The 25,090-nt window shown below is 43.3% G+C and overlaps 3 protein-coding genes across 9 annotated transcripts in view; 1 reads left to right on the top strand and 2 right to left on the bottom strand.

The window, feature by feature from the left end:
- Positions 1 to 2,529: 2,529 nt before the first annotated feature.
- rps19 (ribosomal protein S19) lies at positions 2,530 to 8,972 on the bottom strand. Of its 2 annotated transcripts, none has more exons than XM_084358291.1 (6): positions 8,919 to 8,972; positions 8,095 to 8,165; positions 7,777 to 7,877; positions 6,430 to 6,613; positions 5,672 to 5,726; positions 2,530 to 2,583 (listed from the first exon to the last, which is right to left on the bottom strand). In XM_084358291.1, exons 2-6 carry the CDS (start codon positions 8,163 to 8,165, stop codon positions 2,554 to 2,556), a joined length of 441 nt encoding a protein of 146 aa, XP_084214417.1. In that variant the 5' UTR covers positions 8,919 to 8,972; the 3' UTR covers positions 2,530 to 2,553. The 2 variants fall into 2 exon arrangements, with proteins under 2 accessions (XP_084214417.1, XP_084214418.1); XM_084358292.1 differs by lacking the exon at positions 8,919 to 8,972 and adding an exon at positions 8,838 to 8,861.
- A 3,054-nt stretch (positions 8,973 to 12,026) lies between these two features.
- Positions 12,027 to 15,309, top strand: LOC311259596 (adenosine receptor A1; the record flags this gene model as incomplete). The annotated part of the gene is made up of 2 exons (XM_084356831.1): positions 12,027 to 12,394; positions 13,896 to 15,309. The coding sequence occupies 2 exons, from the start codon at positions 12,027 to 12,029 to the stop codon at positions 14,752 to 14,754; spliced, it is 1,227 nt and encodes a 408-aa protein (XP_084212957.1). The 3' UTR covers positions 14,755 to 15,309.
- Positions 15,310 to 17,224: 1,915 nt separating this feature from the next.
- The window catches only part of cadm4 (cell adhesion molecule 4), a 166,446-nt gene continuing 158,580 nt past the window's right edge, over positions 17,225 to 25,090 (bottom strand). For 2 of the 6 annotated variants that reach the window (XM_084358678.1, XM_084358677.1), the window contains exons 7-9: positions 24,133 to 24,246; positions 20,478 to 20,606; positions 17,225 to 19,222 (exon numbers count right to left, since the gene is read on the bottom strand). In XM_084358678.1, the coding sequence (XP_084214804.1) occupies positions 19,113 to 19,222; positions 20,478 to 20,606; positions 24,133 to 24,246 (353 nt within the window). In that variant the 3' untranslated portion in view covers positions 17,225 to 19,112. Of the gene's footprint in view, positions 19,223 to 19,389; positions 19,470 to 20,477; positions 20,607 to 21,195; positions 21,234 to 24,132; positions 24,247 to 25,090 lie in introns of those variants that run through there. The other 4 variants (XM_084358679.1, XM_084358681.1, XM_084358680.1 and 1 more) reach the window with 4 other exon arrangements.

The raw sequence follows: 25,090 nt of genomic DNA, 5'->3' as shown, positions 1-25,090 counted from the left end.
GGATGTGCATTTGTTAAAGTGGTAATTGTTCCACGGCAATAATTGCTATAGCGGAGCCCGCTGATAATTGGACTGCACACAATGACAAATCGGCGGACAAACAAATTGAGAGCAAAGCTGAAATTGCCTTGAAAAACGGCACAGGTTCACACCAAATGCGAAACGCACAAAGCACACATACGGGAGCATGTACACACACGCAGTCGAACAAACATGGCAGCCCTCCTCTGGTGGATTCCACACATTTCTTTGCCACCACTCAAGGACATGTTTATCCTTCTCTCTCTCCCAAATTACAGGGTAGCAGAAGAAGAGGGATCATGAAGGCAGAGAGGGGGAGGGAGAGAGGGACGGGCCTGAGGAGGGAGAGACAGTGGGTTCAGGTGTTCAGGAACAGCTGGTCTTCAAATGAAAAGAGGAGGGTGTGGGCGGCAGGAGGGCAGAGAGATGGAGGGGATGAGTGAGAGAGAATGAGGTGGTGCATAAAAACAGACAACAGATTAATATTTCCTGAGAGACGTGCGGAATATGTGATGAGCTGTTTATGATGATTGACATTATAAAAAAAATAAAAGATGAGACAGACGTGTGCTCAGTTTGACACGGCAGCTCACACGACATGATGTGCACTATGCACAGACAGATACAGTGGCTGACAGGCTGGCAAACACAGCAGGCTCACTGTCCAGGGATCTATGACATACAATATCTTGCAAACACAGGACCGAGTCTGAGCTCGCGGCAGGCTGTGTGCAGCAGCTCAGCTCTGTCGGCAAACAATGCCTTCTGCTTCTTGTTCTTCAAATCTGGACATGAATTGAGTTAACAATATAAAAGCTATCTGTATTATCTCAAATGGGAAAGATAGAGGCTACATTATGAGAACGCTGCACCGCAATCTTTCCCCTCCTCGTTTGGTTGTGCTCGTATTTTTTTTTGCCTCAAGGCCTGCTGAGGAACAGAAAAAAACAAAAAAACGCCAGCACATGAAGCTCCACTGGCCCAATTTGGAAATGAGAATGAAAACAGATTGGATGTTTTACAGTCAATTGGCCCAGCGTATTATATTTCTCTGTAAAGCTCCTGAAGCTAGGACAAAACACATTTTGAGGAGTGTTGTGTGTTATGAATTTTACAGCTAAACAACTTTGGGGAATCTGCCGATATTAGAAAATAAATCAACCCTTAATAAAAACTATCTGCACCTGAAATTAATAGTAATGCTGCCACTGTTACTAATCTCTGGAAACAGGCTGGCGCTATTAGAATAAAAAGGGCAACAGTTTTTTTTTTCCCTTTTAGGATCTGTGAAGGCACCCGAGAGGTAATCACCCCAAAGTGCATGTATAGCCATGATGGATATTCTATAGGCTTTGGCACCCTCTGCAGGATCTCAGGAGCACCGCCAAATTAAATCAGTCAAGTGCTCTCACTGATTGGCCTCCGTGTAAAGACACGCCCATGTGTAGCTCCTTGGAAAAGCACAAGATTGTGACTTGACCAAAATGAAAATCAGAAATATAAAAAAAATGTACATGTTAGAAAATGTTGGCTGGATATTCAAATGTAATTTTTTTCCCTCCACCATTTGGGTTGTTTTGATAAGACAAATTGGCACATCTGGAGTAGCAGCAAAGGACTGCTTTAAATAACCATTCACCCCCACACTACATGACTACAGAGATATTTTTCTTGTGACACTTTTACGAACATACCAGTTGGGATATTTTGTTTTCCAACTGATAGTCTAAAACAGAAAAATGCACAGTATTTGTTCAATGATATGTTGTGATGTTAGTTTTAGATTGTGCTGTTGCATGTTTCAGTCTCTAGGTGGCACTGTGGCCCTTAATGAAGCAGCTAAATCATGACATCATTCCTTCCCGGCTATTGAACTGCCAACTGTGTTGCTTATGGAAATGCAATCATGTGCCTTTATTAACTGAACAATTTTCTTTGGTTGTCATGGTATCATGGATCAATCCGTGCAAATCGAATGAGCATGAGCACGGTAACAGAAAAGATTAAAATGGGTGTGTGTTGACTGGTATTGTGACAGGACAGTTGGCCACCAAAGTGATACCGTGTTGGCTGGCTGATATAAAAAAGCTCCCAGGAAGCCTTTTGTAAAAGCTTAATGAAACGGCACCCTGTAGTGAGCTTTTGCTGGTTAGAGGATATGAGGATCTGAAAAACACTACAACTAATGGTCATTTGCTGCCCTTTAGACAAAATGACATTTAAAACCAGGCAGGACAAAGCCAGCTTGGGATGATTTCAGGCATTATTATGGGTTTCATCTTGCCAACTCACCTCCTAGTGTTCATATTTTGGTTGAAAACAGCTCATCAGGTCAACAATCTTACCCTTTTTAAATCAATTTGCCTTGAACATGACCAGCCATATGACCCCAAAGATCAATTCAAGAAATATCGTGGCCAAGGGTGAGCAGAGCACTTCAAAATACTCAGACCATGTGAGGATTGAGGTTTATTTTGTTTAAAAAAACAAAATAAAAGACCACAGCAGTTGACTTTCTCCAAAAAAGATTTATTAAACAGTTTTCTTGTTTGCAGCTGCAACCTGTGGGAAGAGAACAAAAAACATCATGAGGCACATTCTTAAGCCCTGTAGCAGATAATGTTTTGTAGCACATTTGAAATACAATTACTTGCTGGGAGAAAAGATTGTATTTTAATGGTTTCATCATCCTGCCATAGTTGGCACAAATGACAGACTAAACTCATCTATATCTGTCGCTAACACATGAAATTTCCCAACTCCTTAATATTACATCAGTTATGGGTTATTGTAAATTTCTTGCCACATTAAAGGCTCGCTGCAATATTGTCTTTGAAACAGGAAATGTGAGACTTTGGGGAGTAAGATGCTATCAAAACGCAATTTCAAGGGGACTTCAGAGTGAACACAAACAGTTTTCTGTGTTTCAGTTGCTGCCAAAAACACCATGTATAGTCTGTCTACTGACAGTACACAGAAATCTTGCTTGCAAAGAAAGAAAAAAAACTTTAAAAGCCATCAAACTACAACACACAAGGGGGATCTGTGAGGAGCTAGCACAGCAACACAAACACGCATCCAGCCAGTTCTGTGCAGCAGGTAGGCGGGGCTGGGCTCAGGTCTGCTCATCTGCATACTGCTCATTAGCATGGGTAAACAAGGAGAAAACTGGCGCCATACGGCAGACTTGCCAAGCATGAAATTCCCTCCTCATGTTTACCCCTTTTACCCTTGGATTATCACAACGCTGCTGCCTCTCATTTTTGACAGGCCCAACTGTGATTTGTTTTTTGTGAAAGCCAACAAACAATTCCAGTAGTGTGCCACACAAGACACATAACACTTGGCTGGCAGAGGAAAATTTGCCCAAGGACAAGTGCTTTAAAAACGCATTGCATGCTGAAGTGACACTGGGGCCTTGTACTCCCGCAACAGACAAGGTTTCGGATCAAAGCAAGGGGGTGATATTTCTGTGATCGCGCACACTGATGGCACCATCCTAGAGACAACTTCTGCACTAGGAATCCAACTTCACTTATCCTAGGCTGTGTCATTTTGCAACAATTGCTTTGAAGATGGACTGTACAAGTGCATCTTATAACTCTCTTTGTTGTCTAATACAGGCTATATAAACATGACAATCAGGTGAAAAATACTAGGCCGCCTTCATTTGGGGTGCTGAGAGCTGCAGTAACACCTAACCAGGCATTAAAATCATCCGATTAAAAAGGTCTGATGCACACTCGCAACAGAGAGAGAGATGGGACGAGCAGAGAGGAGTGCAAATATGGACAGAAGTGAGGACGTGATATAAAAACCTTGCTCGCCCATTAAGCCTAATGTCATGCCACAAGTCTGTGGTTTATCAGTATCGTGTATGAACCTCGGTGTCTGTTAACGGTTACAATCATATCTGCCTTATGTACACTTGCTTCCTCTGTTCAATGTGTATCCTCCCTGCGCTGCAGTATTACCTATGGTGGACTATCTTGGGTCACATGTCTAGCCTCATAGCATCCAGGCACCGTCTTTCCCGCTTTATCTCACCACACGTTTCATGAGTTAACTGTACTGTTGACTTGTGGCAGTTTTGCTTACGGCTCTAGCATTAAAAAAAAAGTAATCAAATTACAGCAGCACGACTATATGAAGATATTTTAATTTATGCAAGATAAGCATGACGTGTCAGGGAGCAATCTATTACTGTATCATAGAAAAGTTGCATTTCGCTTCTCTCCGATTAAGAGCTGATTAGAAGCTTATGTATGCAATAACTGAAGAGACCGCCAACACAACTAAGCACCTTGAATTGAATTGATTGTATTTTGAAGTTGTTGGGGCTTGACAGAGGCTGGATGTGTAATTTGACGAGCTGATCTCTGGTTTTGTGAATGGCCGAATGATGCCGCTTCAATGAGCTGGGGGGTGGAATTCTCATTTCTTTTGCTTAAGGATGGTCCAGTGTATCATTCAGGATACGAAGGGAATCATTTAGGTATCTTTCCTTAGCAATCAGATAATTTAAACAGCTCTTATCATGGGTGCAACTTATTTACTTCAGGTTTACTTCACTCAGTTAGGAAACTTTAGCAAAAGAAGACTATTTGGCCGCACCCATAGTTCCTGAAAACAACCTTGAGGTTGTAATGATATTAATTCAACAGCTAAGGAACTCTGGAAACTGGAGCTTTTCATTCTAGCAGTAGGTTAGACCAAGCAGAAGCATACATCATACTGAACTCATCAGTGCAGTGGTTGCACTTTAAAGGACTAAGAAGTCCACACCCCTTAGGGTTTTTTTCATTATCAAGACAGTAGGAAACAAATGGAGGCAAACAAGTGAAACACAAACCTCAGCCACCTCAGGAAAACTGTCTTAACCTCTACAACACTTGCTCTTTCTGCAAAAGCCACATTAACGCATCAACCAGGGCCATAACAATACACATACCTGGCAAACCAAGGTTAATCGACTGAGCTTGCTATATGAAGGTTCCTGTGGCTCAACTTATTTGATGAAAGGTTGATATTATATACATCACAAGTACAACAATTACTGTTGTTGTGGAAGAACTGAAGGCAAGATACAACTACAGTGTACAGCCAACAGTGTCAGTGGAGATATCGCTCATTAGCATTCAAACAACATCAGTAAATGAGCATGTCCTTTTCAGATACAACAAACGCTCATACTCTGAATGACATTGCCCTTGTTGTGTAATAAACATCCACGAGTAAAATGTCAGTTACAATCGGCTTCTGCCCCCCTCCCTTTGCTTTCCGTCAACCCTAATTATTTCAGTTTGTCAGGCTTGGTCCCTTGTGTACCATGTTAAAATGCAATGTTGAAATTTTAAAGTCAGACTGTGTTAGTAGTTGCAAAGTATTAAGTGATATATAGGTTTTTAGGTACACCATACACAATGGGATGAAAAAAACTATTTGTGTACTTAGAACAGTACATTGCATGAGCTGACCCACTCAACAGTACATGGTACTCAAATATCTGGAGAGTAAAGATGCACCCTGAACATAAATAATAACCCAAGTATAAAACCACCCTCAACTTCTCAGACCTTTACTATGATCTAAGTACTCAATCAAGTTACTGGTGTGTATGACAATTAGTAAAGACAGATTAGTTTCTCACCTGGCCAGCAATTCTATCCAGGTCTCTGGTTCCCTGGGCGGTTAGTCTGCGACCACTGAGGGAAACAGACGAGCAAAAGTTAAAAACAGGAAAATAATAGAAATCACAAAACTACATAACATGGTCAAAAATCAATGCACAAAATGCTTCTGCCCTCAATAACTACTTAACGCCACTTCGACCACAGTATTACACTCAGGCAGCACCACATATCAATTCTCCATCCTACACATCGGCCTAAATCATTCATTATCAACCCTGAAACAAAAGCAATTCTAATTGGAATTTGATTTTCCTGCCCACTTGAACTGAATAAAAACCAAGCCAATCAATTATTCCCCTCGATACAGTGCGATTACATATTTATTGCTGACTCCCAAAGCAAAGTTCAAGCTTATGCATTTAAAGATTTCAGCTATCCAGAATCACATTACTGGGTCTACAAAGATGGAAATACCAAAAGGATATTGAGATCTACATGTGACAAGACTGCAATAATGTGTGACCACATGTATAGAGGGGGCTGTCAACTACTCAGTACTTTGCAGTAGCCCCCCCCCAAAAAAAACCACACCACATCATGCCAACTAATACGAGCATGAACAAAGATTACACATACAAATCCTAACACATGGCTCAGATTATCTTTAACAGTATTGTGTGATTTGTGGATACTTTACTGCCACTCAAGGAGTTTATCATCAACAAACTGACAAATATGTCCAGCTATAAATGTATAATGTTATCAAGGCACGCACCCATTGGGATCCTTCTCAATCATCTTGAGCAGCTCAAGTGCCTGAAGCACCTTGCGTGCCACGTTCTTGGACCCTACGCTGTAGTGGGCAGGGCATACACCGTTCCTCTGGCGGCTTCCGTAGATCTTGGTCATGGAGCCAACGCCAGCACCTCCACGGAGGTACAGGTGGCGGACTGTGGATGCTGTGGGAGCACAAGAGATGAGGTTACATCAGTATGCAGCGTCGGTGTTAAGTGCTTTGAGGGTTCCATCACAACCTGGTAATATAGAGATGTTTAGATATAGTTGGGTTTGAGGCCTCAGTAAGAAATGAAGACAAATGAAAGTAGTGTGTTTTTTTCAAGAGCAAGGCATCAAGGTAAGAGATCAAAAGTAAAGAACTTCTTCATCTTCACCCAAATGTAAGATCAACCCTACTTTCATGACAGCTTTCAGCTATGGCAGCAAAAAATAATCATTTTCACCTGAACAGCTTTCAAAATGGAAGATGATGATTTCAAGCACTATTTTATGATGTGAATGCAAAAAAAAAAGTTGTGGGGATGTTGTGGACAGTAGATTGCACAGTTTGAGATATTGAGATTACAATATGGCCAGGTGCAATATCTAAATCAGGACACTGCACTCTTGATAAAAGGGGAATTGTGGGACAATACAGCATTATAATAAAATACAGAAGTGCTGCACAGATGACTTGGCCTACAAATCTTGTTCGCCAGATGTAAGAAAACATGCTTGATCGATATATAGACCCCAACAAGTGTCACAACAGGATTTTAATAGATTGAAGTGAAAACTGGGAAACAAAATTGCGCGACAGAAATATGTCAAAATAATTGGCATATGATTTTTTGTTTACCGCATCAGGCAGCCCTAATCAACAGTAATCATTAGGTGTCAAGTCACTATGGCAGACATCTTAAAAACAAGTGATTAAATCAATTTAGAACATGTTTCATAACTTAATATCACCATGACTAAATGTGGACAACATGAGTGTACCGTCAAACCACAGTATGTTCTTTACACAGGATGTCAATCATTCTTGATAGGAAAATTCAATTGAGCATCAAATCACAGCAGGGGTTCCTGCTGACATCTTTACACCCAAGCAATTCCAGACTGCACTTATGGCAACTGCTAACATGTGAATGCTAAAATTTTCTATACATCCCTAGAGTGATGTGAAATGCAGGGGGTGGCCTTAGCTTCTGACACCAGCAAGTGGTTGAATTACATTGCCCTGATGGATACATCTCAGCTAACTTGAGATATTTTTAAAAAATCTCTTGTATCAATGGATACAATTAGTGGGAACCCAAAATGAACATAATATCTGACATACCGGATCTGATGTAGAACCAGTTCTCATCACTGGGGGCCAGCTCTTTGTGCTTGCCCAGCTTGACCAGGTCGACCCAGTCGGGCACCTTCAGCTTTCCTGACCTGGGGACAACAAAGATGGTTCAAGATCAAATGAACACAACTCAAAGTATACAAGTCATGCAGTTGCACCAACTGGACTGCTTCAAGTACTACATTTAAACATAAGACAGAAAGGCTTCTCTTCACTAAGGATTAGATTCACTATACAATCACTCATGGGTCATAATTTATTGACATGCCAGAAATAAAATGTGGATAACAAACTTAAGACACTCACTTCTTCAGGAAAGCAGCCAGGGCACGGACAAACTCCTGCTGGTTGACGTCTTTCACTGTGACACCCGGCATCTAACGATAAGGAAGATGCTAACGTTACATTAAATACAAGTTACAGTACTCCGAAATACAACTTTACATCTTTACAAGTGAATCTATCCGGTAGAATTAGCAAAATAGCATCGTGACACAGACTGTGACTGGATTAACGACTACAGATGCATCGACGGTACCAAATCTGACTGTATGGTCATGACTGATCCGCTCATTTTATCTCATGATTTTACTGTAAACAATTCCAATTTCCAAATTCAATAAGTCCAAAAACTTAGGGTTGATACATGTGCTGGGGCTCTCGGCTGCACGCCTTCACCGGCATTAGCTCCCCATGCAGCGAGAGTAGCACTCTTCAACGGCAGCTAGCTAACGGAGCGGGCTAAACCCACGTCAACCTAGTCACTTAAAATACAGACGTTCACCGATGTCAAACTATGAGTACTTTAAGCGATATCTGTCCTGGTGATATGTATGTTAACGTTATACTTCAGCAGTAAGTAGACGGCTAAATCAGCACCGCTAGCTACTAGCAAGCAGGCCTCAACGCGGTAGCATGGGAGCAGCCATTACTATCACACATATAGTATGAGCCCAACATCCAAGTAAATTCGTTGTAAAACACACAAACGGGTCCAAAAACCTCGCCGAAAGCTCAACCAAAATGTTAACGTGTACTTTATATCCCACCTGGCCGCGTTTCGAGGGTAAATGCTAAATATTTGAAGCGTTATAATGCCGCAAAACCGAGGACAGAAAATAGCGCTTTACCTTGCTTGTGGACAGCGAAGGGAAGAGGGTGGAACGGGGTTTCCGACTCGTGTTAAAACGGGCAAATCTCGTTTCGTTACGCGAGACTTGGGGCGTTGTTTTTCCCACCGATGCCTCTCATCACAGTCCAGTGATCACATTATAACAGCCCCTTTTCACGGCAGACATTTTCACTTAAAGTGGGAAAAGCAAAAGCAACATAACATTAACGATGGCTCCATTCAATTTAAGTGTTCCAGTAAGCCACGTCAGTGAGCGAGCAAGCACAATGCCAGAGCTCTGGGAGTAGCTCGCCTAAATGGAATGCAGCCGTCATTAATGTTAGACATTTCACTTGTGCTTTTCCAGCTTTGACATGTCAAAAATGTCTGACATGAAAAGGCTCCATTGTGCCAGAAAAGCTCGACACAGCAACAAGATCTGTGAATAGTGGGCTATTTTCGTCTCTGGTTCCACCGTAGTTACCGAAATTCAGCTTTTACTGTGTTATTAGCTTGAATAATTAAATCTACATTGATTATATGCTCATACATAATGACAAATATGGCAAATATAGACGGATTCTGATGCCACAAGCATTAGGCTATCATTAAACTGAGGGCGAACAGAAATGATTCATTCAATGTAGCCTATAGTGTTGATTTAGCCTGTAATGATCCTCTACTTGTGTAATCTGTACTCACCTCGGGGTCCCCACCTCCACAATTTACCAAAAAGTGTTGTGGCTATATTTAAAATCGCAGCAGAAAAGAGTCACTTTTTTGTGAAACGGAGCCCCCACGATTGGATTCAGCGTGCCCCCGCCTGGAGCTCTGCCCTTTTGGCAGACAGCGGGAGAATGATTTGTACAAACATTGATATGCTTGGGTGGCTTTTTGGAAACATAGGCACATTTTCCAGGCCGTGACAGTCAGCCCTACAGTTCAATGAAGGTCATTTGCATGTAAAAACTAAAGTAAACATTTTGAGTACACAAAACTCAAACAATTTTCTATGGAGTGGCTCCAGGCTTTAACTCTTGTTTGGTATTAGAGCTCTGCACACTTTCTCTGTCTGCTGGAGATTTTTTAGGCTATGTATTATTGAAAGAACCGTCAAAGATCACAGGAGTGGACCATAGATGATTTATAAGCTTGTTATCTTCTTTTAGGGCACGTGTTTACTCCGTGTAGGTAGAGCAATATAGCTCATACACTGTTGCTGTGTTTTGATTCCTATAACAATGCCTTTAGATGAGACTGTGTCTCTTTGATATCTCTGCTCATCTTTATCACCTTCAGTATGCTGACCAAAAAGTACATTGCCTTCAGAGTCAAGAGCTCCCTCTTATTTCTTTTCTCTCTCCCAAATCAAGAGAAAATCAAAGAAAACCTGAGTGCGAAGGCTTTTGCTATCAGAACACAGAATAAACCTTATATCTGTGTACGTGTGAGTCCCCATATATGCCCATATGTGTGTGTACCTTATTTACATATTCTCCCGGCTGGTCCGAGGTGGTGTTGCCCTTTGCACATCTCAGACGGAAAGGGCAGCCATGCTCCAACATTGACACAATTGATATGTTTGCAGAGACAGGTGAGAGAGCGATAGAAGGCAGGTGGATAAGCAGAGGTTTATGAATCAGGTTTATACTCTGTCTGTCAGTGGGGGCAGGCAGTTTAGAGTGAGAGGTGAGAGGCAGAGATAGAGATCCTAGAGGGAAATAAAAAGGCAGCCAAGTCATACAGAGGATAGATTATAGAGCTTTGTATAAACTATCTGTGTCATCGCAGGGCTTCACGACAGGTAAATGTACCTTTTTGTCTCAATTTTCTTCTTTGACATTATATCAACATCCAGATGCCAGTCACTCTTCGACTCTCTGACCATGCTGAGAGGTTTGGCCCTATAGCTCGAATGTAGTTTCAAAGAGCTTAATTGATTAATGAAGGCAATTAATTACACTGGGAGTGACCAGCCGGCAATTTGAATTGAAAAAGCTCACACAAGGTGGATTAAACTGCATTAATTACTTCAGTAAATCAATTTTGCCGAGGCCCTTCAAGTGGCGAGACAGGAGACAACTGTGTAAAGTGATTATGAATCGGTATAAAGAGGTTATTTCAGCCAGTCGTGATTATTCTGTAAAAGTGACGACTAACACCAGAATGTTCTGAAAAGGTCAAACTAATTATGTGGAATGGACAGGTGTCATATTGCTGCGGCAAAGCTGCTATTTCGATTTTCATCCACTTTGCTGTACGCGAGACTATTGTTTGAAAATGCGCTGGAATTAGCTGCCAATCATCTTTTGAATGCATTTGCTGGGAATTACTAATCGGGCGAGAGTGCGAGCTGCGTGTGATTGAGTGCCGGTGCTCATGTATTTACGCATAAATGTCTAGGCCTATTTGTGTTTCAGAGAGTATGAGTGTGCAAATGATGCCTGGTGGGCCACAGGGAGTAGAGAGGCAAAACAAAGGCCGGAAAAGGAGGCGAGAAAAGAGTGTTAACAGTGTGTTGCCACCCAGCTTGCTGCTTGTTGCTCGATGTTTGCATGGTGCTCACATCCTCAGTGGAGAACTTCTGTCAAGTTTGGTCGGGCCTGACCTTTTCACTCTCCAGGCACGTTTACAGCTCTCCAATACCTATCAAAATATCTACTCTCTCTCTCTCTCTCTCTGCCCGTCTCTCTGGCCCCTAGCACAGACTTGCATCACATTCTCTATCCTTCCACATCTGTACTTTCTCCCTCGCTCGCTGGCTGTTTTTTATTATTCTGACCTGCACCCTTATGCTTAACCTCAGCATTTCCTCCGCCCTTTGTCACTCAGCCCTCATTTGTATTCCCTCTCTTCTTTGTCTTTCTCTATGTTGGACCACTTCGCAAAATAAGCGCTGCAGGGGCGTTCTTTGCTGCAAGAGCCATGTTGTAGCACAGGGCGGTGGTGGCAACTAGAGTGGGAGTGAATGAGGCTGCATTTACATAAGCATCAAAACAATTTTGTTTAATTCTTTTGGTCTTTCACATCATTATCTGTAATGACTTTTAAACTGCATTTAAATATATTCCTCATCAATCTCCGTCTCCCGTGTTTTTATTTGTATTTTTCTTTATCTCCCCCAGACATGGACTTCATATGGCTGTACTCCCTGTGTCAGTGCACCCTGTCTGTATCTGTTATTGTGGTGAGTGTGAGGCTGTGCATGGCGGTCAGTGGCAGCAGTAAAGAGGCTGACGCCCAGGAGAGAACCCAGGGTGCACGGACCCAACCAGGGAGCGTCTCGCGCTGTCTTCAGCTGTGCCTGGGCTGGGTGGGGGCTATAGGGGGTGCCGTCAGCGTCCCTGTGACCATTTTACTCAACCTGCGAACCCCCCAGTGTCTGTACACTTGCATTACCTTGGTGTGTTGCCCCGTGCTGATCAGGCAGTTTACCATGTTCCTTTTAATGCTGCTTACACTGGATGCCCACCTGCAGCTTCACTTCGCAGGCAGGTGAGTCTAGAAGAGGGCTGTATCTGTTTAAATATGAAAAATCCTTCAATGTGAGTTAAAGTGGAAAAAGTGTCCATCAGATACGAAAATGCTACAAAAATTTCCATTCCTTACATAAGATACAAAAGACATTTTTCTGGCGAATACAATAAAGCATCATATACAGTGAATTACAGTAAATTAAATCAGTTGTGTATGTGTGCGTGTGGGAGAAGGTGAATACGTGGGTGGAAAGAGTCAACCAACACTCAAGTGTGCTTTCAGCAGTAAAGGAAGAAAATCAATATAAGAAAAAGCAGCAGCCATGTGGAGATGAAGCACTGTATGGCACTTCAACACGGGATGTTTGTCCTGTGCTCATAAGGCTGTTTTTATCACACATTGCTCACGGTGCCATTCAAGAGCCAGGAGTGAGTAAATATCTATAGGCACCGGGGCACTCACACGTTTGATTGGCAGTGTAACACAAATCCAGCCTCAGTCAGAAGTCTGTCTATTTTAAAGCAACATTATGTGACTTTTTTTTACCTTAAAATAGCAGCTTCAAAATCATTTTGATGGTACAGTGTCTTGTAATAGGGTGAATGGTGTCTCTGTCACTTGTTTCTGCACCGTGTAACTTCAGTGAGAGGGTAGGATCGCAGCGTTACATACATGTTTACCTCAAAATACAAGTTTTCAACACATAACACTGATATGATGTAATGAGTTTTGTTTGTAGTCAGCACCTACGTTACATCTGACAGATTGTTACAGACCTGGGATTTGCATTTACAACAGTGGTGTTGCACTCAGAAACTGTGGGGGGCGCCAAATTGCACCAGTTGGTGTGAGCAAGATTTTAGTTGGGCGGCCCCCTCAATGAGAAGAGTCTCAGTTGACCAAGTTTTAATTAATCGCGGAGTTGCAGAAAAAAAAATAAAATCCCCTCACCCTTAATTTGGTAGCTTCACCTTGTCGTTAGGGCCGGGGCAGAGTATCACAAAAAAGTTTTCCCCTTTTCACATGAATGTCGCTAACTACTGTCAAATGTAGCTGCTAGTTAGCTCAGTTAGCCGTGCAGCTAACCGGGTGTAGCTTTAGTGTGGAGTTAAATAAATTAACTAATGACTTAACTCATGCTCAGTCTCCTTGCTGGTTGTTCGACACATCCAGAATCATTACCGCTTTTTCCTTGAGCATTGTCATTAAAAGTTGGCTTGCTTTGTCCGTGCCCCCCAAATGAGATATTTAAATAATTAATTTAATATCATGATAGTTGACTATTGCCTTAAACTAAGTCGACTAGGAAAATAGTTAGTCAGGGGGCAGCCCTAGATTTTAGGGCACAGGGTAGATATTAAAGCCGTTAGGGCAGATCTCTTCCAAAAGTCATAAATTAAATAGGAGTAAGATGAGCCATTTTGTATTTTTGGTCTTAGTGATTGGCAGTGTAGGACTGTCAAAACATATTACCAACATAATTCAGATATGTTCCCATCCACATGTTTGTGAATGCCAGGTACTCCTCCGTGATGACCCGTCGACGAGCTCTGTGTGTGGTCCTGCTGTGCTGGGTTTGCTCTGTTCTGACCTCCTTCGCCCAGTTCATCGGCTCGGATGTCCTCAGCGCCTGGAGAAGTGGTGAGACCGGTTCGAGCACCGCTGGCCTCGGGATGCACGGAAACTGGACGACCTCTTTGCCCCATCATACCACCTCCCCGCCCCCTAAGTACAACGATGACCGCGAGGTCATTGGACAGTACCTTCCATACGGAGGCTTCCTGTCAAAGTTTTACGTGGAGGACAATCACAACTTCACCTATGCTGAGATTCACAGCAGCCACTGGGCTGTGTGTGCCCCTGATACCGTTCTCAGTCCTCAGTTTCAAGTCTATGTCTTTATGATGATGGTGTTCGTGCTCCCCTTGCTTTGCCTGCTGGCCATTTACCTTCACCTGCTATGCACCAAGCCCAGGAATACTCCTTTCAGCCACGCAGACCCCCCGAAACATGACTCCTCCCAGATCCGTTCCCTTGTTCTGTCTCTCTCCCTTTTAGTTCTGCTGTGCTTGCCCTTCCACATTATCCATGCCCTCTTGCTTTACACCCCCAGCACCCATCCTCCTGCCTGGGCTCACGCGGTTGCTGTGGGCCTCTTCCAGCTGTACAGCCTCGTGCCCCCAATCCTCTTCACTCCTCCTAAGAAACAAGGTGGGGAAGAACAGGCACCCTTTCCTCTCTCCGTTTCTCACCTTCCACCTGCAGTGCCCCGGTCCAGAGCAAAATCTGTCAGTATGGCGCTGTGTGAGGCAGTGCAGGCAGCTCCATGGTCCTCAGCCAAACACTCCCTTAAAGCCAAAGTGTGCCCAGAGGTCTGAATTCTTGACATAATGGAAGATCTAGGCTGTTGTTTTTGACGTCAACATTTGTCAATCGTCCTCACGCACTTAAATCAATTCCTGAAAACAATGTTTTGTATGCATGGTGTTTGAAACCATCAGCTTGCAGACTAAAGGAGAATAAATACGGCCCATTCCTGTTGTGTTGTTGGCTTTTTAACTAATCAGCAATCTCGTGCACAGACGTTGCACGCAAACGAAAAGGCCAGTTAATTACGGGGTCCCACACCAAATGTCAGTGAGAAAATTAAGTCTCCAGACGTTTCTGATCACAGATGTCTGTTCTCTGTGACTGCTCTTCCTATGGGTCTTATTTCTAAGCCCGTTTCTTAGCCTCTACCAAAACCAACTGCCAGTAACGTAGATATATGAGTGACAGCGTTTAATTAAACATTCAGTAATAACATAGTGGTCGAGAGAGGTAGCAGCATTGTGTGGAAAACATCATTAACCTGGTTATGACACAATCTTCATGGCTGTTTTGATTAAACTTGTAAATACAATGTGATGCTCACTTGTAATAAAAAGGGCCTTGCTCACTCTAATTGGATTGTTCATCTTGAACCGTGTTGGCGTAAGAAATCACCGACGGAGGAATCCATCTCCATCTGTATGGAACATGGGCATGATGTACGGCACTTTGCCTCTTCCCTTTTTTCTGTTTCTCCTTCTGCTGTTGCTCATTTTCCAGCTCTTTCTTCAGATCATGTGTCTATTTTGCATTTATTTTTTTCCCACCCTCATCGTTTCTTTCCCTGCCCTCTATTTTCTCTTCATGTACTCAAAAAAATAGTGTGTCAGTATACAGTACGTCTTCCATCGCCACAAAAAATCTCAGACTGGAACACATTATTGATAGAGAAATCTGTTTTCCCCAGCTTCCCTGGTGCGGCTGCCCATTCAATTGTTCTGTCTGCCTCTCTGCTTCCTGATTATGCTCGGCCTCAGCACACTGAGGCACCTCAATCAATGCCTCATGCTGCTGCCACTGTGTACACACACCTCTTTGCCTCGCTAGGGTCACGCCGCCAAGACCAGTGAACATAAGCTGCGTTCCCCATTCTAGGGTCATTAGGGTTGGCTTTACAGATGGATAAAACTGTGTCTAATCCACCATGTCGCCACCGGAAATATAAAGAGTTTGTGTTTGGATGGACTGTGATATGTACTGCAACTCGTAGAAATGAAATATGGCTGTCATAAATGGGCCATAAACGGGGAATTCTCTAATGTGAACCCGTTCCAGGACGTTAATCGCCGAAACTAGCGTCAGGGAGAAGCCGCGTGAGTTATTCATAGACTTCTTTCTGTCATTACTGGCCAGATTATGCTACATTCACTGCATGTCATAAAGTCGGGGAGGAATAAAACCGACTGTTGTCTGGCTTCTGCCGGTCTCATTTTTTTGCCTGCGTCTATTGATCTGATAATCGCCCCCTATGATCACAGTTGTTGTCTGAATGTGATCAGGTCTAGCCGCTTAGTTGTATCATTATGGTCAGATAATGGCCGGTTTCCCAGGATGCACCAGAGCAAGCAATAACAGCATTAGAAGCTACCAATCATTCTTGTAATTGAAAACTTTCTTTAAGGAAAACATAAAATATTGAACTTAAACTTAAAAAAGTTGTCTTTTTGTTGAGTTTTTTCAGTTTGGAGAAGCAGAAATAGTGTCAAACGATCAGCAAACACGATCAGACTGCTGTGAATCCCAGAGGAACACAACCTTCATTTGAAGGACACAGACTTCTGGTCGGAAGACATATAAAAGGACAATATTCTCAGTTTTATTGCTCATCGACCTCAGTGGGTCTGATAGCAGGAGCTACCTCACCTACCTTTGCTTCATCATAAACCGAAGATATGTCTGGCGTCGACTCGCGTATGTATGTGTGTGTGAATTGTTTGTTGGCCGGAGTGTCAACTCATGCTGGTAGCGCCTGGCAAGTCCATTACTTTGATTGCCGTTTGACAATCTGTCTTTATGACAGGCGACCGTGGAGCCTTGCCATCGATGGAAGAGAAACACATCGATCTATCACCCGGCGACCTCCGGCGGCTTTCAAATCTAGCCCTGCGCACAGATGGACATGTTGAGTGCTCCTCGACAGAATCGGGTATTGATTGCGTAGAAGTTAATGGCAGAGTCATATTTTTCTGTGTGCATCTGACTCAACCCTCCTGTCAGCCTTTCTATTCCGCTATCTGTTCGTATGATTCATTAGCGGCGCCACAGAACCGTCTGTTTTGTTTATTCTATTTATTCTGAATGAGCTGCCAGTATAAATGGCTCCATCGCCTTCATCTTCATCTTTCCACCTATAACTCCACTATTCCCCATTGATCTAATCACATGCTCCATCTCCTGTTTCTCCTTTCACAGGATTTCAAAAGCAGCACCTGCTAATTACACAGTGAACACATCAGAAAACCAGTCTGGTCCCAGAGGTTATTTTTGGATTCTTTTTTATTTTGTCGTGCTTTGTATCTTTCCCCTATAAAGAAATAGTTAGCTATATATCAACAATGACACATGGACTCTAAAATAAACAGGAGTGAAAGACAGGAGAAGAGACGACTAGGCACAGGAGACGAAGAGAGAGAAAGACTGGGAAAGAGAGGAAAGGTAAGAGTGAAAAAAGACAGCAATTTCTCTACAGTAGAACCAAAAACAAACCATGGGAAGTGTACATTTCTTTAACATTTACAATTATAATAATAACAACGGCAATAATAATAACATTAACAACAATCATAATTGTTCAAATAATAATAATAATTAATAAAAAATCAATAAGACCTCTGGTTTCTCATAAAGACAAATGATTTTTTTTTTTATTCTTTTCTTTATTTTCTTTAAAGATCACTGGACAGTAGTTTGTTCGGCTTTGCACCTCTATAGGCTAATATTCTGTGTTAGTATAGTTGCTTCATAATGCGTTTCAATAGTAAACTGTTTTTTCTTTTTTCTTAAAAGTTTCCTTTAATTTACGTTGCTGTTCTTTTTTTTTTTATACAAATAAGGAATTCAGCGATATGTATACTTGTTCTGTCAACTGTACGTATGAATGTGTGCATGTATCTGCATATGTGTGGTAGCATTCAGAAAAAAATATCCATCCATTTTATTTTCTCATTCACTCCTTTTGCTATCACTCCCCTTGCCCTTCTTATTAAGACTTTGAAACCTTTTTATCCTCTTAATGACATTCTAAAATAATTAAGCTTTTCTTTAATGCCTTAGCAAGTCATATTCATTTCTTCTTTGTCGGGAACGCAGCCCAACACTAATCCTTTCATTATTAGGAGCCAACAAAGGAGGAGCGATAGAGGGGTGGGGGCAGACAGAGAGAAAGAGAGATATAAGGGCGAGGGGAGAGGATGGGAACAGGTGAACGGAGAGGCGGGAGGAGATGGAGAGGAACTGAAAAGAAAAGACAACCTTTCCCTCGCTGTTGCAGCCGGAGGAACGAAAAAATAACGAAAAAGATGATTTTGTTCATGAATCATTGGCGGGCCACCCGACAGGGAGAGCAAAACAGGACGGTTAGCTTGTTCGTAAAGTGTGGATACTTCCACGGACTGTGGGTCTTATACACTCCAGCGTTGTTAAGGAATTATGTATAACTTGCGCACTGTAGGCAAGATGCTTTGGCAATTTAAAAAAATTCAATTTTCTAGCACCTAGCGCTCAATAGCTCCCGGTCAACTATCCCCCCAGCTCCTCAGCCCCCCCCACCCCTCCTTCCCGCCTCACACGCTGCTCCCACTGTCTCTGCCAGTTAAAGATTGAGCTTTGTGAAATAGATGGTTTTCTCCAGGCATGGAATTACAGCAATCATCTGCCTCTAATTCCCCTTCCACTTTGGCGGCTGCACGGGCAGAGTGCCTGTTTTCTTTGTGCTCCCCGCTTCCCTCTCGATCAAAATAATTATGGCATCATTTCGTTTTTGTCTACATTCACCTCAGCATCTCGTATCCCCCTTCTCTCGCGCTCTCCATTCCCCCTATTTTCTCCGACTTATAATATATGGCACAGTCGTTAATGGCTGGTGGGTCTATAGGCTCGCTTTTTCTCGGTCTGTCTCTGGGTGTGCGAGTGTGTTTGTGAAGGATATGGAGTGGAATGGAGTGGGATGGATTGGCTGTGTGCAGTATCTGTATACAGTCGTTTTCAGAAGGCCGCCTGTTATGGCGCATTGTATAGGAGGTGTGTGAGTGTGTGTGTGTGTGTGTGTGTGTGTGTGTGTGTGTATACTGTATATAAGGTGGGGGAGAAGGAGAGGAGGGGATTGAGGGATGAGGTCAGAAGAGAAGGGGATGGGGAAGGAGAAGGGCTACAGTAGGTACTCCTTCTTGCCCTGGCTGGCGTCGTTCCCATTGAGGAAGGCCTCCTGCACCTCACCATGTTCATCCAACCCACTGGCCTCATGGGTAAGATAGGAACCTGGATGAAGAGAGAGAGAGGGAGAGACAGATACAGAGAGAGAGAGAGAGAGAGAGAAACGAAAAGGGAGATTGGAGGGGGAAGGTTAGGTGGCAAAGCGTCATGATCGTTGCGGCGCCATGCAGCATTATCAAACCACTCAGCCCTAATATTATTGAGCACCATACCTGTGACTGAATTAATTCATTAGTTAACTGATTGTTAGGTCAATACCAAGCAAGAATAGGCTCTCGGGTACGGTACGAGCCTACCGGGCAGAAATTAAAAGTAAGGGGTGGATGTGTGAAGAGGCAGAAGAGGACGGGTAGGAGGAGAAGATAACAGAGAATAAAAGATGGGGAGGGAGGAGAGATTGGCAGAAAAGGGTGGAGGGAAGGTTAGGCGCGAGAGAACAATGGCACGTTTGCGTCACTCAGAAACCCCATTAAACACATTTTAACACCCCTCAGGCCTGTATGATTAATGATGTGGTGCAGTATAGGTTACAGAGAGCAAGAACCGCTCAAGTCATCTTCCTGCTCGAGTGTCCCTTCACTCCAGGGGTGAGTGACACTCTCATTCTCCCCGCCGCAGAGGTTGACTGGCATGCTGACAGTCACGGCGGGCTGAAGACAGAGCCCTAATGGCCCTGTCTCAACATAGTTTGGTTGTAATGGCCCTGTCTCTCTGCTGATTGGCGGTCAAGCCATACCGAGTGTTGACTGACAGCTTGTCTAGCCATAGGGTAGAGTAATGGCCGCTCGCCGCCTGCTACGCTCTTCCCGGATCATTTCTTGGCAGCTGTGGCGCACAGTCGAAGGCTTGCCAACGCGGGGGCACTTAAAAAGATAAGGAACGCGGGGAGGCTGCTTTTAATAGATGAGCCTTGATACACTAACATATAGTCATAAAACATGGGGACCACACCTTCATTTCCCACCCCGCCCCGTCTCTCCCGCTACCCTGGCCAAGGTCGTCCATCATGGACAGCGCCCGCCTGGAGAGGAGCATCCCATCCTGCCTGCTTCGGGCCGACAAGTTTACACCTCAGTTAAAAAAGATTATTTTCAAAGAATGCGGTTGTTAACTGGCCTTTAACGATTTTTTTCCCCAGCATGTTTTTTGCGAGAAAGCGGAGAAACGAGAAACCGTGCCTGCGACAAATGTGATAAAACACTCTGATTGCCAAAATGTGTCCCCTTAGCTTGTGAAAGAAACTTTTTGTGTAACTTTGTATGTGTAACTTTGTATGTGTGTGTGTGTGTGTGTGTGTTACCTTTCTGTCGGACGGAGCACCAGATGGTGACGATGAGGACGCAGATGACGGTGAAAACCAGCAGTGCCAGAACTCCACCTATCACTGCATACGGTACCGCGCTGTGAGTCTCTACCACTGCGCCGGGGTCTGGGAAAAGAGTAAAAGAGATAAATAGTGTGTGTGGGTGGAGTGAGAGGTACGTAAAGGGAAATGTGAAGAGAAAAGCGCAGGCAAAGAAACGGAGGCAAAGAAAGAGATGGATCAAGAGTGAAAGCAGGAGAGATGTTGGAGGGGAAAAAAGATATAAAAGTGAGAGAAAGAGAGTGCGTTAAAACAACAACGTGGGGGAGAGCACAGGGAGCGAGACGGGAGAAAAGAGAAGTCGATATCCTCCCCCCAACTTCCATTATCACCTTTCATCACCCCGACAGTCAGAATGGGTGAGAAAAAAGGTGGAGAAATGAGGAGAGTGAATAAAGAAATAAGTCTGTCAGCCTCCTAAAAACCCACTTCAGCCAAGCACCTGTCAAGACCACAATGCATTTTGAATGAGGGAATCGGTGAGTGTGTTTACACCCCGAGTTGTGCAGCCCTGGGAAATGAAATCAAACACTTCACCACAAGATGAGTGAAGAGAGATAAATAGATTAAAAAAAAAAAAAAAAGGCAAGTTAAATTCCGTGACATTTCGTTGGAGAAAATTGCAGCACTGTGAAGGAATTATTCATGTCAGGCTCACCTTTTATCAACTTTACACCACTTTAAAGCAAAGGACTAAAACAGAGGAATGAGGAAAGGAATCGAAGGTTAGTGTTGAAATGATTAGTCGAGTAAGCACTTATTCTGCTGACAGAAAAAATGTTGTAATATATTTATTGTTTAGGGTCATTAATCAAGCAAGAATGCTAAGCATCCATTAGTTTCAGCTGCTCAAATGTGAGGATTTACTGTTTTATATCACTTTAAATGTACTACAAGGAACTTTTAACTGGTTATAAAACAGTGTCATTTTAATTCTGATGCCTTTATATGACAAATATCAGTAACCAAGGCCATAAGTGAGATGACTGGCTATTTCTGTAAGTCTATTAGTTATTCTAAATGCCTGTCACCAGGTCGCTGAGGATGGATTGAGGAGTCTCACAGCCTGAGGAAAGAAGCTGCTCGATAGTCTGGTGGACAACAAAAAATTAAAGTTCCTTGCAGCACCTTAAAGGGAATAATTTGAATATTAGGACTGTTGGTCAGACCAAACAGCCAATCTGAGGACATCACATGTGAGCTCTAGTAGGTTGTGAGGTTCATTTTTTCAAATTTAATTTCAGAATTAAACAATTAATCAATTAGGCAAAATCATTATCAAGAGATTAACTGTTAGTTGCAGCCACAAGATCATAAAGCAAACATGGCAACACAGGAACATCATATACTTGAGTAATGATTAATTAACGCATGACACCAGATGATATAGTGCAGGAGCTGGTGCAGGATGCGTCAAGAATTCCTGTAGCTCACCATTAACGAATGATGACGTTCAAAACTTAAAATATCACCAGTTAAAGCAACATTATGTAACATTTTTACCCTAAAATAACACCTTCAACATCATTATGATGGTACAGTGTCTTGGTATTGGGTGTATGGTGTCTCTATCTATCTATCTATCTATCTATCTATCTATCTAAAGCTAGAGTATTGTGTTTAAATCAAACTGGTCATCAGATGCAAACATTTAGGCTACATATTAAACATAAATAGGATTACATACGTAAACTGTCATGAAACTGAACCTTGATGTGTGTGAATGTATGAGGTATACCTGTGAATAAACATTCCTTAACTGATGATCAATTAAGCGTGAACTAATCACATTAACCTGGTAATTTGTTTATGGCGAGCAACAGGAAGTCTTGATATATCCTGCATTAATTACACTAAATCATCATGAGCCATGCGTGAGTCTATCACTACTTAATTATAAAGTGTTAGAGCAAACTTAAGATCAAGCATGTGTCTGTGTTTAAACGGCAAATACTGACTGACAGTAGCCTAGGGACAGCAGGGATGCAGAAAAAGAGAAAGAAATTATTGGTAAAGTACGAATTAAGGTAATTTATGCCGCAAAAAACACCTCTTTGAGTCTGGCCTAATAATGAGACAGCGTCTGAGTTGCTGACGATAACAAAAGGGTGTTTTTTGATGTGGTTGGGGAGGGTGTAGTGCAAGAGCCCGTAAGGCCAATAGCAGGCAAGGACGCGGAGTTATTGATGCAGCCCTTGGACCTTGACAGAGCGGAATTAAAACATGAATCATTAATAAAGTGCGAACACATAGAGATCGGGAGAGGAGGAGAGAGTGATGGAGGAGTGGAAGAAAGAGGAAGATTGACAGCTGAAGAGAAGATGGCGCATTTTTGTGTTTTCATTGAGCGTCACATGCCTCCTGCCTGCATGTGTGTACGCTCAAATGAATCATCAGTGCATCCTTAGGCACGCATGACTTGTGGCATTCAACGAAGCAGGCACATATTTCACAAGGGATGAAAAAAAGCAAAGACTCAAGCGCTAAACCTTGACCTCGCACCGCCCCGTTCTTAAACCACCGCAGCCCCAAAGCGCCACAGGAAAATGACTGACAGCATTAAAAAGTGCGCTGTTGCTCCGGGGAGCGCCTCAGATGATACATCAACATCGACTAAACGCTCTCTAAAGTGTTCGGGCTGCGGCTTTCGCGATGACTCTTTATGACACCTCCACACATGCCCAGCAGGTGAACAACCTCTACCTGCCACGGACGGCGGCGGCGGCGGTGGCGGCAACAGAAGAACAAGAAAGATGCTCCCGCTCCCTTCCATTCATCTCTCCTTTTTAAGTTACAGAGGAGAGGAGGCAGAGAGCAGCCGAAGGTATGGAAAAGAAAGGAGAAGAAGATACCGGCGAGCATGTGTTTGTGGTTGTATGAGGCAAATAGATTCTGGAGATAAAAAGAGAGGGGAACTAGTGAAAGAGTGTGTCTCTTCACACACACACACAAGCACACACACCGACTCAGGGTAGCAGTGGTGCCAAGCAGTCTTTCTTTCTCCTGCTGTGAAACATTCATCGGGGAGAATACGATTAGACAACCACCTGGATCCCTGATCTTTCTCTCTCACTCTCTTTGTGTGTGTGTGTGTGTGTGTGAATGCAGATAAAAAAAAAATGCCTGTGTAGCATCTCCCCATCCCTCCAGGGTCCAGCGTCAGTCAGCTAAAGGCTGGATGTGTTGCCAGTTCCTTAAACTCTTAACGCAGATTCATCAACAGTACCCATCGAGCACCCAGAGACCCATCCCGGACCATGCGCACTCACACACCCTCACGCACAATTGCTGACTGGGCAATGTGTGTGTGTGGGGAGCATCAAACAGCCAGTGATAAGAAAGGGAAGAGTGGGTGATTGCGCACGGTGCACCGTCCAGGTTTTTGCAGGCACGGACGTGGCATGTAGATGCAGGGCAAAGGAAGGTTGCGGCATAAAAAGAGAGAGTGTGTGCGTGTGTGTGTGTGTGTGTTGGCCACCTGAGAGTCATCAAATGAGTAGGGGAGTGAAAGACACTAAAGGAGAGCAGGGAAGGACGAGCAGAGAGATGGAGGGTAGCAGAGGCAGAATAATAAGGTGTGTGTGTGTGTTACCTTCTGGGTCCGGGGCGAAGCTGGGTGTTAGGAGGGTTGGGGTGGTGGAATGGGAGGTGATTTGTTGGGTGGTGGTAGGAGTGGGAGGGACCGTGGTAGGGAGTGACACATTATCTACAGACAGACATGGAATGGGATAACACACACATACACAAATGCTATTATCTACAACATGCAGTGACATTCCAACCAAGGCGTTGCAGGGTTACTACTGCCTATAAAACACAACACATGCTTTACTGCTGAATATTAATCGAGCTCCTTGGCTGCTCTGCCTCCGCCATTGGATGGTAGTCGCAGAGGCAGCTCAGTTCCTCCAATGAGTTTTGAGAAAATATGCAATAATACCAGCCCAGCCGCAAGGATATGATAGCTATTAACGTTTCTGCAAACCACAGATACCTCCACGGTTGACATTTATAGCGTAAGAGGCATGTCATGTTCACATTATGTTATCAGCCACCTTTCATTAAGCGCTATAACAAGAGCAGGGAGGTGAAAATGTACAAGTACTTACAGTTACTCTACTTAAGTAGACGTTTTACTCGTACTCCCTTCATTTGAACACGCATATCTGTACTTTCTACTCCGTATATTTTCAAAACAGGCTCGTTGCTTTAGTTTGAAAGCATAAGAGCACATCACACATGGCAGACGTAGCAAGATGACACAATGTAAAAGACGTAACGAGACGGAAACAGGCAGCGAGGGAGAGAAGGCGTGTAGGCAACATTGCCAAAAGCGCCGGAGCACATTCTGAGAAGCAAGACGTTCCCCACCCATGCCTCATTTAAGTGAACCGTTTGAAGTTGTTGGCTCTTACTTACTTTTAAACTTTGAGTACATTTCAGAGCCTGTACTTTCTTACTTCTACTTGAGAGAAGAATGTGTGTACTTTTGCTGCCTCTGGTTTATTACAAGCCAACAAGGTTGCCAAACAGCCGACCGCAGTTCGAGT

Source organism: Pagrus pagrus, assembly GCF_965226575.1.
Source record: "Pagrus pagrus genome assembly, chromosome: 7".
NCBI lineage: Eukaryota > Metazoa > Chordata > Actinopteri > Spariformes > Sparidae > Pagrus > Pagrus pagrus.
This window is presented reverse-complemented; position numbering and strand designations above follow the sequence as displayed.